General features: G+C 39.8%; 1 protein-coding gene across 2 annotated transcripts in view; it reads left to right on the plus strand.

Moving 5' to 3' along the window:
* Positions 1–15583, plus strand: part of LOC124613040 (circadian locomoter output cycles protein kaput-like) — a 118908-nt gene that overhangs the window by 31058 nt on the left and 72267 nt on the right. For both annotated transcript variants that reach the window (XM_047141611.1, XM_047141620.1), the window contains exon 9: positions 7141–7272. In XM_047141611.1, coding sequence (XP_046997567.1) covers positions 7141–7272 — 132 coding nt within the window. The remainder of the gene's footprint in view (positions 1–7140; positions 7273–15583) is intronic.

Consider the following 15583-nt stretch of genomic DNA (forward strand, 5'->3'; position numbering starts at 1 on the left):
ACGGGATACATGCGGACGTGCATTGTCCTGTTGGAACAGCAAGTTCCCTTGCCGGTCTAGGAATGGTAGAACGATGGGTTAGATGACGGTTTGGATGTACCGTGCACTATTCAGTGTCCCCTCGACGATCACCAGTGGTGTACGGCCAGTGTAGGAGATCGCTCCCCACACCATGATGCCGGGTGTTGGCCCTGTGTGCCTCGGTCGTATGCAGTCCTGATTGTGGCGCTCACCTGCACGGCGCCAAACACGCATACGACCATCATTGGCACCAAGGCAGAAGCGACTCTCATCGCTGAAGACGACACGTCTCCATTCGTCCATCCATTCACGCCTGTCGCGACACCACTGGAGGCGGGCTGCACGATGTTGGGGCGTGAGCGGAAGACGGCCTAACGGTGTGCGGGACCGTAGCCCAGCTTCATGGAGACGGTTGCGAATGGTCCTCGCCGATACCCCAGGAGCAACAGTGTCCCTAATTTGCTGGGAAGTGGCGGTGCGGTCCCCTACGGCACTGCGTAGGATCCTACGGTCTTGGCGTGCATCCGTGCGTCGCTGCGGTCCGGTCCCAGGTCGACGGGCTAGTGCACCTTCCGCCGACCACTGGCGACAACATCGATGTACTGTGGAGACCTCACGCCCCACGTGTTGAGCAATTCGGCGGTACGTCCACCCGGCCTCCTGCATGCCCACTATACGCCCTCGCTCAAAGTCCGTCAACTGCACATACGGTTCACGTCCACGCTGTCGCGGCATGCTACCAGTGTTAAAGACTGCGATGGAGCTCCGTATGCCACGGCAAACTGGCTGACACTGACGGCGGCGGTGCACAAATGCTGCGCAGCTAGCGCCATTCGACGGCCAACACCGCGGTTCCTGGTGTGTCCGCTGTGCCGTGCGTGTGATCATTGCTTGTACAGCCCTCTCGCAGTGTCCGGAGCAAGTATGGTGGGTCTGACACACCGGTGTCAATGTGTTCTTTTTTCCATTTCCAGGAGTGTATATAGGTCATCCAACTGACAGTGATTCAATGTGTGAAGAGAGTAGGCTATATATTGCATGTGATGTGAGTGAAAATGGAAATGTTTGAGCATTCCTGGGATATTTTTTCTATTAACTTCTCACTTTCTTCACCTTTTGCTGTGATTTGTTTGTAAGAAAAATGCTAAACTGCACAATGGTTCAGAGTCCATAAGTTGTGGCTGTTCCTACTACTAGCTGTCAGTCACATAAGAATAGAAGGGCAAAGGCATACCACCCATAATAGACCACGCCTAAAGGAAATTCATATAGATGATAACAGAGAGATGACAGAATTATAGCAATGTTGTCTAACTGGTGCAGGAACCGAGGAGACTGGCAGGAGATAAACTGTGGTGTCTGGTGATATTTGCCAAGAAATAATTTTGTATGGCAGTGGGAACTAATGTTTTGTTATGGGGAATAACAAGTTGCAGTTCTTTTGAGGGCAGCACTTTAGTTTTCTTCTCTGAGCAGGTTAGAGAATTTGCCAGCATGTGATTCTACAGTATTGTTCTGAAATAGGTACCAGAGCTCCTCTCTAAAGTGTGTGACTGTAGTGTGTGAAGAGGAGGATTTTTTAGGGGCTGTTCATCTCAGTGTTTCAATATGTTCAGGCAGCCATATGTCTCTTCTTTTTCCTGGTAGTATCCCGTATTTTCACAGGGTCAGCATGTAAATCTGGATTTGGAAATGGTTGTGGTAGAGAGTGCCCAGATGCCCTTCCTGTCAGTTTACAGTGAAGGTATTGTAAGCAGAGCAGTTAACAGCAAAGGTATTGTGAGCAGAAAAGTTGCGTATTATAAGTGGTGCAGGGAGTTTAGTGGAGGCAGAACAAATGTTCATGATGAACAGAACACTCACAGAAATGCTGGGTTACGAGAAACTGTGCACACTGTCAGTTCCAAAACAGCTGACAGTGCAGCACAACTAAATAGTGCCTGTAAGTTTTTTTTTAATGAAACTGAATTGGAAGGTGAGAATTTTCTGAGCCCTTTCGTGACTGGAGATGAAACTTTCGTGGCTCGTTAGAAATGTGTATGTTACTCTCAATACCATCAGAAAGCCGCCATGCATATCAAATCAGCATATGCTGGACATGATGGAATCACAGTGAAAATGATGGAGCTTATTACTGATGCACTACTGGCTACTATAACATGTATCCTCAACTGCTTCTTAACTGCAAGTGTTTTCTTTGGGGTCTGGAAACGGGACTAGTTAAGCCACTACCCAAAAAGAACATTGCACAGTATCCTCTGATTACCATCCTATTTGCATTCTTCCTGCACTGCCCAAGGCCTTAGAATATAATCCACAGCCAGCTGACAAACTACCACAAACGACCTATTAGACAAATATGAATCAGGTTTCTGTAAATACCACAGCACAACACCTGCCTTAATAAAAATAACAGATGACATGAAGCTTCCCATGGATGCACAAAAAGCAACTGTCATGTGCTTCCTAGACTTCAGCAAAACCTTCGACACTGTTGACTTCGACATTTTATTTGCCAAACTTAGCAGCCTAAATTTATTGCCAAGTACAGTGCGTTGCTTTTGTTCATACCTGGTGTCTCGCCAGCAATGCATCATGCTGACACCATAAAGTCATCCCGGCTTCCCCCAGGGTTCAGTATTAGGTCCTGTACTCTTTTCATTGTACATAAATGATGTGTCATCAGTTTTGTCCTACTGCAGGTACCACATGTATGCTGATGGCCTCCAGTTGTATCTAAGTATAAAACCAATAAACCTGAAAACAGCTATCAAGAATCTCAATGCCAACCTGTGAACGGTATCAAAATGGGTGCAGGATATAGGGTTTGAGCTCAACCTATCCAAAAACCACGTGGTACTCATTGGTCATTCTAGGCTCATTAGCCCGAATTGTCAGGGATCCCTACCACCTTTAATGCTGTCAACTTCTCTCCTTCAGCATAGATTTTAGGTGTAATAACGGATTGGGCAGATTATGTAACTACAATGTGCAAGAAGGCGTCAGCGTCTCTCCACACTCTACAAAAATATAAAAATTTATTCTCTCTTGCCTGAAAAAAAAAAAAAAGACTTGTAGAAAAACGTATATTTCCAATTATTGACCACAGAGATTTTATCATGCAAGACCTTTCTCAGGAAAGCTCATGATGCCTGGAACTGGTTATGAAAGCCTGTGTTTGTTATAAATGTGATGTTTAACTTTTTGATCATATTTCAGCATAATAAGAACTGCTATCCTGGCTGCATGCAGAAAAACGCAGATATTTTCAAACCCTCTGTCTGCTTTAATGTCTTATCAATTAACACTGTCCCTCATATATCTGCTCAACCATAATGTTCTTATTTGAACAACACGGCAGAAACAACTATTCCCATCAGAGGAAAATCTAGTCTGTCCCACTGCATCATTCATCCACTTTCTTGAAGTTTTTCTCAGTAGCAGCAACCCAACTCTGAAATAACCTCCCACATTATATTAGAGAACTGAATTACATCTACTTTGGAAGGTAGTTAATGATATATCTACAAGGCATGTTTAGAAAATAAGCCTACTAGATTTTATATTTTTCAGAAAAACTGTATCTGGAAAAAAAAAAAAAAAAATATTGCACTCATTGACTATTTTTCCACACAATCGCCATCCCAGTGAATGCGTGTGGTGAGCCATGGTACAAGCTTCTTTATGCCCTCCTCAAAGAACTGTCCTGCCAGTCCCTTCCCCCACTTAAGAATGTCTTTCTGCACCGGCTCATCAGTTGTAAATGTAATTCCACTCATGTTTGCCTTAGAAAGGTGAAAAGATGATAATCTGAAGATGCCAGGTCAGGGGAATATGAGGGGATCATTCAAAACATCCCAACCCAATAAATCCAAAACGCCAAGGTGACTAAGGCTGTGTGAGGAGGGGCATTGTCAATATTCCCCTCCTTTTGTTTTGAATGTTCCTTTTGAGTTTTTATAGGGTCTCACAATATCGCTGTGCATTGAAGGTCTGCCTCGAGGCAGAAATTCATCTAGAATGATTCCTTTTCAATTCCAAAACACAGAGGCCATGTTTTTTTTGCACGAAATTACGGTTTTCAATCTTTTTGCGGATGTGGAATTGGTTTTACGCCACTGTGACAACTGTCTGCTACAGTCATTTGCATCCACAAAGTAATCAGTGAGTCTCTGTTTCGTGTGTGGTTCAGTTGCGGTTGTAGGTAATGTGAAGTACCAGTTCAGTTTTTCTTCTGGGACAGTGGGATCAGCTGCAGTTTTTACTTTGCTAGTACCAAGACCACACATGTTTATTCCATAGATGAGTTGGCCTATTTCTGTTGTCAGATAACATATGGGCATGCCAGAGTTTTGCATTTCTCACAGCTTGACTAACACTCTTCTGCTTCTGCTTGTAAGCAGTGTGGTGTAGTTTGTATGCCCAATGTGCAGCATCTCTGATGGTTAAGAGCTGCTTTAGTTCTTGTTAGGCAAGGTACAGGTTTGTTTCTTACATTTCCGGTCTTTATGAGAGCACATTTCTCATATAGTTGTATAATTTTTTAAAATAAATCCATGTTTGTCTCTTTCCCTTAACATACTACTCTACTATTGCATTGAGGAGTCCCTTGGGTCTCATTGGATGGCCATTATATGTAGTTTGCTCTCTTTCTTTTACAGCTTATTTCCACAGGCTTCTCTTATCATCCACTCTTTTGCAGACTTCTACATTTGTAACCATATCAACCCACTTTATTTTGAGCATGTGTCTCTAATGTTGAGTCTTAGAAGAATGCAGTTTCTTCTGTTTATAAATCTCCGTAACTCCAAAAAATAGGCTTTGAAAAACCTTTTCCTGATTTCTAGGCTAGCATTTTTATAATAATAATAATATACTCTTCATCTTGTTGTTGAAAGCACTTTTTACTGATGTTACTTCCTAAATAACTAAATGAGTCAGCTTGCTCAAGTACCTCTCTATGAACATAAATTTTGACTTTGCCTTTCTCTTCTTTATCAGTTGCCATCAATTTTGTTTAGTACTTATTTATTTTCATCTTTTATTCTCTGACCGTAACCATATACATTTTAATTAATGTGACTTCAAGATCTTCTGCACTTTGTTAGGATAACTATATCAGTATATCTTAAAATATCTGTTCTTTGCCCATGTATTAGTGTACATGTCTGTGAGTCTCTGAGAGATTCATAAAATGTAATCCCAATAAAGAGATGCACCTAATCTAGTTGTTCTAAAGACCTATATCAAGTTTCATCACATTTGTCTTGTTGTACTGAATCCTTTACAAGCTTTGTTCTTTTACACTGTAATCATTCTTTATGAAACTTGTAGAAGTCTGAGCAATAATGGAGGATGTATAACATACTTAATTGTGAAAACAAAGATGATGTGACTTACCAAACGAAAGTGCTGGTAGGTCAGTAGACACACAAACAAACACAAACATACACACAAAATTCAAGCTTTCGCAACCAACGGTTGCTTCATCAGGAAAGAGGGAAGGAGAGGGAAAGACGAAAGGATGTGGGCTTTAAGGGAGAGGGTAAGGAGTCATTCCAATCCCGGGAGCGGAAAGACTTACCTTAGGGGGAAAAAAGGACAGGTATACACTCGCACACACACACACACACACACATATATCAATCCGCACATGTCTGTGTATGTGCGGATGGATGTGTGTGTGTGTGTGTGTGTGTGTGTGTGTGTGTGTGTGTGTGTGTGTGTGTTCCATCCGCACATGTCTGTGTATGTGCGGATGGATGTGTGTGTGTGTGTGTGTGTGTGTGTGTGTGTGTGTGTGTGTGTGTGTCTACCTGTCCTTTTTTCCCCCTAAGGTAAGTCTTTCCGCTCCAAGGATTGGAATGACTCCTTACCCTCTCGCTTAAAACCCACATCCTTTCGTCTTTCCCTCTCCTTCCCTCTTTCCTGATGAAGCAACCGTTGATTGCAAAAGCTTCAATTTTGTGTGTATGTTTGTGTTTGTTTGTGTGTCTATCGACCTGCCAGCACTTTCGTTTGGTAAGTCACATCGTCTTTGCTTTTAGATATATTTTTCCCACGTGGAATGTTTCCCTCTATTATATTCATACTTAATTGTGAGATTGTTAAGATTTCTGTAATTTTTGGAAGAGTACAGTTTATGTAAGACAAACAGGTTATATTCAAGAAACCTTGTTGGGGTGCAGCTCCAAGTGCATGATGAATATGTTTAAGTGAGCATATAACACTCAAGCTTTTTCGGGTATAAGATGGCAACCATCAATGACATGGTCACAACATACTGAAAGGAAGTTGGAATTATTACTCTAGATTTGATCCCTAGCAAAAGCAGGATAGCTAAGTAGCACTATATCAGTCCATTCAGTTACAATATAAATTCATAGTATTAGATACATACAACACAGGGTAACTAGAAGTAGTTGCATTAAAGGTGATTTTCATCCACACTATTAGATGGAGTCATTTGAAAGGTGGACAACAGCACAGAGAAGAGGAAACACTTGCTAATGATTTGCAGCTGCATTGAGAAATGCTGTAGAAGTTTCATCAACTTAGTCTGCTGAAAATACCTCTTTTTCATTCAAGTAAATCTGAATATTCTGTAATTGAGGACTATGACACATTAAGTGGCTCTTGACAATAAATGAGAAGTATATTAAAAATGATATATATGTGGTAGCTACTCAGAGTAACTGTGGTTAACCTCCTCAAGAAAATCTGAAGTACCTGGACGATAAACTCAGATGAAGTATGAGGTTAAAGACGTGAAAGGTCTGAAGCAGACAGTCATCTTTACAGTCATGTATCAAAATTACCTTGAATTATCAACAAACTAGACATTTTGGAATAGCTTTGGTGAAACGTTACTCCATCTGTTGAATTCTTAACAATAGACAAAGAAAGAGCATTGCATAAATCAGTAAGATTGGTAGCTTACAAAATGCCTACGTTGAGAATATTGTAGCGAAATATGCTTTGTGTATGGTACTGACATTAGCAGCATCTTGTTTATAATTTCCTGTAGTGTCCTTGCCTTTAGAAATAGGATTTCCAGTAACTGATTATTTCATTAAATAAAATATATAGTCATAAGTTTCATTATGTTTTCTGTTTTAGATTAGTTTTTGTTGGTGTTGGACGCTTGCAGACTCCACTGTTAATCCGTGAAATGTCAGTTGTGGACTCTACTAAAAGTGAATTCACTTCAAGACATAGCCTAGAATGGAAATTCTTGTTCCTTGATCACAGGTAAATCCCACCATATCCTTTGCTAGCATTAGTAGCATTATTTATATTATCAGAGGGAAAAGCCTATAGTCCACAATTCTTTTCTTTCAGTGCATGTCTAAGCTTTTGAACCGTACATGGTGTAGGGTATTGTTGAGACCGTTGTTTATCTATTTGCCTCTAAAACAGTTGCAGTATACAAAGGTGCTAATGAAGAAATTACATTATTTTGATAACTGTGTGATAAACGTAAGTAAAGAAAATTAAGAAGATATCATTCTATTCATGTGTTCTCTGTTTATTGGGGACAAATCTAGATTTCTTTTGCTAGTGGAGACCTCATCAGCGTATTTCTTGCTATTACAGGATACATTTCCTGTGAACGCACATTATACTCTGATTAAAACTGCTTTGTGACTGACAGATGGCAGTGGAGGGGAGCAGACTTGCCAGCTTGTGCACAGTATGCCATGTGCTCATGTGCTTGATAACTGTGCATGCACCAAGAAAGAGACAAGTCATCTGCTTACTGACTGTTGCTAAGGTCTTTGTAATTATTGGGGAGAACAGTGGTGGGGGCCACTGTTGCTGTAGGGGCGGCAGTGCGTAAGATACCCTATCACACATTATAGGCAAATAACAGCAGTAAGAAGAAAGTGCAACCACACACATGCCACAAAATAATTGTTTCTCTAAATAAGCGGAGGAAACTGGGAGGGGTGAATATAAATAAGTATACCACTGTCGGATGCAAACCACGTATCTCTGAATCATTTTCTCTATCATCAGTGTGATCATTACAACTGCTGTCAGAATTAAATGAAATAAGAAGTTGTTTAGTATTATTTTCCACTACACACTCATTCTTAACTGCTTTCATCATTACTTTGTTTGTGTACCTTACAACATTATGAAGTTTGGTTGATAGAATTCTTTGCCAATCTTTCTACTTTTGCCAGTGTACAGTTTTTGTTATTCCTTTCCACATAACCTTTAAATTGAGCCCATATTAATTCAATGAAATTGAATTGGCAGTTATATGGTGGGAGGATAAGGACCATGTGGCCATATTTTTTTGCCAGTTCATCTATGACATATAGAGGTAAAGGTTATTCTGAGCCACAAGATCCAATAGTTCACCTTTTCTAAAGTCATCTAATATGGGAACATTTTTTCAGTGTAGTCAGTTGATAATCTCTTATTTGCTGGAAGGTACTATAGCCACCTTACCAGGGATAGTCAAATGTTGTCAGGCATTGTCCAGAACTATTATGAAAGGTTTTCTCAAGTTTTTCAAAACTGAGTCTTTAAAACAGTGCTGAACTGTGTCTCTATTCGTTACTTTGTAGTAATCAGTGGTTTTCTTCTCTCTAAATGACAAAATACATTTTTCCATGAATCTTGCTAATGTACCTGCATGGAGAAGAATCAGCCTGTTACTTTTTCCAACGGGGTGTAGTGTGGTGCTAGTTACTGAATCTTCTGTCCAACCTGTACTCATGTTTTGTTGAGCCAAACAATTCCATTAAAATTTTCTTTTGATATAAAAGAACAAAAAATACTAAGTTTGTTAAATTAGTAGAAGGAATGATACTAACAGAAATGATAGCCATTAATTTTATGACAGCTTTACTTCAAGGACAATACTCTTAGAGAAGCGTAACAAGCTTTAAAAAAAGTTTGGACTTGTATTTGAACTCACAAGCTTTCCATTACAAGCCCAATGCTTTACTCTTACACCAGTGTGTCACCCATACAACTTCATTTCATTAAATGTTGTTACAGTCATTGTAACTGTAACACCAACTTAGACTGTGGATGTGAGTGAAGTGATGAACTGAACTGTGATACCGAGCAGCAGACTGTGACTATGTAAATATTTAAAAAAATCAAATGACTGCATTTTTCATTGCAAGCTCTCTGAATCAGTTGGTACAGGTTTCTTAATTTCAAAACATCTCAATACTGCAACCACTGAAACCACACTTCAGTATGAGAGTATAAGATACGAAAGAATCGAAGTTTTTGACCAAGTAGTTTATTTATGTTTGCTTGATAAATATGATAAATCTGACATTATTATTTCAATATTTTAGTTCAAAAACTAAAATATTTACCAAAGTAATAACTTTAGCAGGGGATATAGTTTTGCCATATTGGCATAAAACTATTTTTATAGTGGCATAATAGAATGTGCAAAAATCATTGCGTATTTGGTGGTCCTTCTCTGCTCCAGCCTTTGGAAGAGGCCCCGGCTGGCCCCCTCCCAACCTCTGTGGGATGCATCACCCGACAAGGCTCTTGCTTGCAGGACGGTTAACACAGCAATCATGTGCAGCCCAAGAAACAGTTGTGATTGGCTGAGTCTTGCCCTACCACTTCAAATGTTAATCACAAAGTAATTTTAATTGAAGTATAGGTATCGTGTATCTTTTATCTGACCTATTAAGTCCTGGAATCATGTTGCTGCCTAAGAATGATCAGTTGTTGTTACTGTTACAAAAACAAAATCTTTTATTTTCACCAATTTTTCTGATTAAAATTCTTTTTCTGAATATCATTATTATGCTCATCCTTGCCTTAATCACTTTTGTTCTATGAGAATTATCGTGGAAAATCCAGAACTAATTTGTCATTTTATGTCTAAATTTAATTGGTATAGTTGCATTTGGTCACAAGTTCCATTGTTGAATATTGATTTTGACCTGCCAGAATGAAACATATCAAATTTCTGTTGACAGAAACCTGACACTCAGCATTCTGTTTATTGACTACACAATGTTCAAGCTATCATGGCATGAAGCCTCTAATCCAAGCTCTTAGAGACAACTACAGCTATTCCCAAGAGTATACTGGATTGCTGGTGGGTGACATAGGTGCCCTCTACAATTATTATCTGAATGCAGTAAATTTTCTATGATTTGTCACAATTTTAATCTCCAGGAGAATGTATCACATGTATTTGGTGAAACAAAAAAGTGTGTACTAGTGGAAGGAGATTTGGAAAATGCAGTGGCTAATTGTAGTGCTTCATACTCCGGCGTGCTTTGAAACTGCTTTTATTTCAAGGTCATGCCAACAGTCCTAATACACAACAAGGAGGAAAAAAACAAAAAAACCTTGAATTCTTACTAATACCGAACATGGTGTTGTGCACAATAATAGAGACTCCTCTATATCTTTGGATTAACATTTGTGAAAATTTCAGCATCAAGGAGGATACACATGCTTGAAATAAATTTTATACCCCAGATTAAGTATGTGACAATACATAATGTGAGGATTACAAAAGTATGCATTCCCATTGGTTTTGATGAACTGGTATGGTGTGAAGCCCTCATTAGAACCTCTAAATATTGTAACATGGAGGCAGTGAGCATATGGATATGTTGTTGGAGAATTTCCCTCCACAGCATTTGTATGAGCGGTCGCTTTAAATGAACAATGGTCACTGGAGGTCCATAATGTTACCAACGAATCATACTTGTTTGATGGGTGAGACATCAGGTGAACTCACAGGGCTGTGAAGCAATGCACCCGTCTCTCCTTGAAGAAGATTTATACATTCCTCATCACAACTGGTCAGACACTGCCCTACTCAAATTTGGCATAAGGAGCTACTTTGTGGAAAGACAATACCGCAGTCTCTACAGTGTTGCTGAGATAGCTGTTATTGTTCATATGATTCCTAACACATAGGAATAAAGACTGCTGTGCCTCTCAGTAACACAAGCTGTCAGACTGCAGTTGCCATGTAATATCTAACAGGTGTGTGGTCCATGACTTTAGCACAGGTTGGAGTAGGATGCGTAAGCACGAGCGCGCATGGGTGCGCACACACACACACACACACACACACACACACACACACACACTTGTAAAAATGTGTTGGCTATTTGTTGCTGCTGTTGGCCAGCTCTTGAATAAGTTGTATGATAGTTATCAGAATCCATTAATTCCCAAAACATTGGATGTTGTTGTCGAATCAATATATATTGTTAGCATTGTGTCCAAAGGACGCGCTATAAATATTGATTACCTGCAGATGTTTAACTGGTATTGAAATTAGTATTGATGTGTGTGTATGGTGTTCCATATGCAATATAGCAGCCTGAAAATATAAATAGTTCAAGTATAGCAACAATCATGTTTTTGTTGAGGAGTGCACTACATGGTTACAGATAATGGTACAGATAATAACACAGGCCAATGATGGAAAAACTTTTTTGCTGAAAATACCTTATTCCTATGTTTTTTAGGGTGGGAAATCCAAATACGATACTTAAAAAACTGTATCACCCACCATTTCTTCACATTTTACTGTTATATTTATTAAATTAAGTGATTTTTAAAGAATTTTACACCTTTTATAAAGTTAAAATAATTTAAAAAGGAGGTGTAATGAATTTAGATGATGTTGGTAGCACTGCTGAAAAACATTTGCTGGCAAAAAAGGTCAATTTTGTTTTTGAGTTAACAGATGGTGTTTGTTTACTGTCAACCTAACCTCATTTTCCCGTACATGTGCTCAATACAACATCTAATCGTGGTTGTAAAAACTCTGCTGACAGTTTTTGTTATATTTTTTATGAATTTGTGATTAAAAAACACCAAAGAAACATTACAGACTTTGTGAAAAAGGTTTATCTATCTTACTTTGGATCTAAACTTAGTGATAAAGATAAATCTTGGGCACTGCATAAGGTATGTTATGTGTGTGTTGAAGATCTGAGAAAATGGTCCAAAAAGCAGAAAAAAAGCCTTTAGATTTGCTGTTCCTATGATATGGAGAGAGCCAAGAAATCATTCCAATGATTGCTACTTTTGCAGTGCCATAATTCGAAAAACAAGAAGGCAATAAGCTGCGCTAACCATCCGTCTGCCACCTGACCAGTAGGGAATGGTATAGATTTGCCGGTTCCTGAACCACCAGATGATTTAAATTCTATTCCAACAGAAGTATTTTCTGATGTACAATCTGATTTAGATTAACGTCCTGATGATGAATTCCATTGTAATACAGAACATCTAGAGCCCAAATTGTTTACTCAGACCGAGCTTAATGATTTGGCTAGGGATCTGGGCTTAACAAAAGGAAAAGCTGAATTGCTTGGATCTAGATTAAAAGAAAAGGAACTTATTGGCAGTTGGAACCAGCATATACATGTATAGAAAGAGAGATCTGCAATTTCCCTGGTTTCTTTCAACAAGAAGATTATTTAGTGTACTGCTCAGACATTCCTCATCTGATGAATGAGTTTGGTATTGAATACAAAAAGGAAGACTAGAAGCTGTTTATTGATTCATCCAAAACTAGTTTAAAGGCTGTTTTGTTACACAATGGTAACATGTATGCATCTATACATGTTGGACATTCTGTTCATATGAAAGAAAGCTGTGAAAACCTAGTAATAGTGCTAAATAAAATAGGCTATTCTGCTCATGGTTGGATGATATGTGGTGATCTAAAAGTAACATGCAAGCTCCTTGGTCAGCAAGGTGGCTTTACCAAATTTCCATGCTTTTTGTGCGAATGGGACAGTAGGACTAGGGATCAACACTGGTGCAGAAAGAACCGGCCTATGAGGGAGTCTTTAAAACCTGGTAAGAAGAACATTCTACGCAAAAACCTAGTAGATCCAAACCTGGCCAAAAAAAAGCATACTCCTACCACCTCTACATATAAAGTTAGGCCTAATGAAACAGTTTGTAAAGGCTTTGCCTAAAGATGGACCATGTTTTAAGTATCTCTGCCAAAAGTTTCCATACCTTTCAGACGCTAAACTAAAAGAAGGCGTCTTTGTCAGACCTGACATTAGAAAATTGATATTTGATGTTAACTTTGAATCTGCAGTGACCTTAAATGAGAAAGAAGCACGGGCATCATTCAAGCAAATCGTTACAAAGTTCGTGGGACATGAAAAAAGACCCAAAACATGTTTCTATTATAGCTACAATGTTAAAGAAGTTCGAAACTTTAGGATGTTTAATGAGCCTGGAAGTTCACTTTTTGAACAGTCACCTTGGTTACTTCCCGGACAATATGGGAGATGTTAGTGAGGAGCAAGGAGAGTGTTTTCACCAGAACATTAAAGTGATGGAAAAACGCTACCAAGGCTGCAGGAACACCAACATGATGGGGGACTACTGTTGGTCAAGTTCAGCAAGCAACGCATCATAGAAAAAGCAACACAAGAAGCTTCAAGGAAAAAAAGAAAGAAAATACAAACCAATTCCAGCTGACAAGTGAAACCTCTGTTAACACATACCACTGTCATTGTTTTAAGTAGCTTACCGTAGATACAAACCATGCTTATTTTGTAACAAAGTGTTTCATTAATTTCCCCATTTACCATATAGCATATGATTTTTATACCTTATAATAAAAAGCATATCGCTTGAAAACTAAGGGTGATACCAAAAAACTAAGACTAGATTTGGATTCAGCTCATAAAAATCTATAAAGATCAGCTATCAAAGTAAAAAAAAAATTCATTGGGCTGTGTAATTATTCTTCATTACACTAAGAATGCCAACATACAGGGTCCTCTGTTGCTACTGTAACAGTATTTAACATTCGGAGAACCAGGTTAAGTGTTTATCTTTTCCAGTGTATTCCCTGTAGTGTATTTCTTAAATTTTGTGCATGTTTCTCTGTTTAATAGGTTTAATCTTGCAGTTTTGTAATTGTAAATTCTTTCAGTCAGTAGCACAGTTTTCATTTCTTCTGAACAGCCATCTATATAGCTTATTAGTGCATCAGTGTTATTGGTGACACATCAAGAGAGTAGCAAGCTGCATATCTAGGATTTTTTCGCTTTTGCAGTCTACTTCTTCACGTAGACTTGATAGGATGGGTAGGATGTGTACATGCTGCATGCAGACCCAGTAGTAGCTGACTGCAGTTCCCGGAACAGCTGAATGCATTTTTGGCTATGGCCAGTCACCTTCAGGGTGCTGCCTCAGAACTTAGCTGTGGCGGAGAATCTTGTGCGTTGCATGGGACACCTCAGGTGTTGCTTGTTTTGCCCACGGGCTCCTGCTGAGCCACCTCGCAGTGGACCTGACGTGGTAGATCTGCCCTCACTGCAGGGTGAGTGGTGGGTGGTAATGCTTTCATGTCACTTGAGGTGGAGGGCCATATGGAGACAGGCCGTCTGGCATTGCCCATTCTTGTCCATTCACCCTATGAGAACATGTGGCTGCCGCTTGAACAGGTACGAACAGGGAGAGGTTTACTAGTTATCAGGAGCTCCATCGCTAGACGTGTTATGGAGCTTTTTAGACAGAAAGCATCCAGGGCTGTAAAAGAAAGGCAATGTGCACTGAGTATATCTGCTGGAGGGGCTCATTCAAAATGTGGAGGCAGCTGTGCCTGTGGCTATCAAGTGTGCAGGGTGCAGTCATGTGCAAGTTGTGGCTCACGTCAGCATCAACGATGCCTGTCACATGGGTTCTGAGGCCATTCTCAGTTCATACAGGTGGGCTGGCAGGAGTGGTGAAGGCTGCTGGCCTCACACTTGGGTTACAAGCAGAGCTTGCAATTTACATCATTGTTCCCAGAGTTGATCAGGGTCCTTTGGTTTTGAGCTGAGTGGAGGGTTTCAACCAAAGGCTTCGCTGACTCTGCACCACATTGGTGCAGATTTCTAAACCTGTGCTGAAAGAGTGGGGATTTGTGGGATTCCCTTGATAGGTTAGGGCTGAACTATACAAAGGGAGCAACTACTCAGGTAGCAGAGTACTTGTGGAAAGCATATTTGGTATTTTTATGCTAGTTGGTAGTTTGAGGTACTCTGATGAACATTCGCCAGTCGATATGCAACAAGGAAAGGCAGACCGGGTTCAGAGGAAAGACATTTCAGCTGTCAAAATTTTATCAGTAAATTGTCAAAGTATTCGTAACAAAGTTCCCAAATTTATTGCCCTCCAGGAAAGTTCTTGCACTCACATTATTCTTGGGACTGAGAGCTTGCTGAAACTCAAGGTGGAAAGCTCTGAGATATTTAGCGAATCATGGAGTGTGTATCAGAAAGACAGAATAGAGACCATAGGAGTGGGAGTGTTCATTGCAGTTGCCAAAAATGTTGTCTCTACTGAGGTCAAAGTTGAGTTTGACAGGGAAGTTGTCTGGTCGCAGATAGCAGGTGTAGGTGAAACCAAATTAATTGTTGAACTTTTTATCAGCCACTCAATTCCATTGTGACAGTTCTATAGTCATTCAAAGAATGTCTGTGGTCAGTAGTATGTAAATACCCAGATGTGCTAGAAAGAACAGATAAGCAGTTTATATCATCTTACTTACACAGTGATTTGACGCTCGCTTACTTCC

The sequence above is a fragment of the Schistocerca americana genome, chromosome 1 (genome assembly GCF_021461395.2).
Source record: "Schistocerca americana isolate TAMUIC-IGC-003095 chromosome 1, iqSchAmer2.1, whole genome shotgun sequence".
Classification (NCBI taxonomy): Eukaryota; Metazoa; Arthropoda; class Insecta; order Orthoptera; family Acrididae; genus Schistocerca; species Schistocerca americana.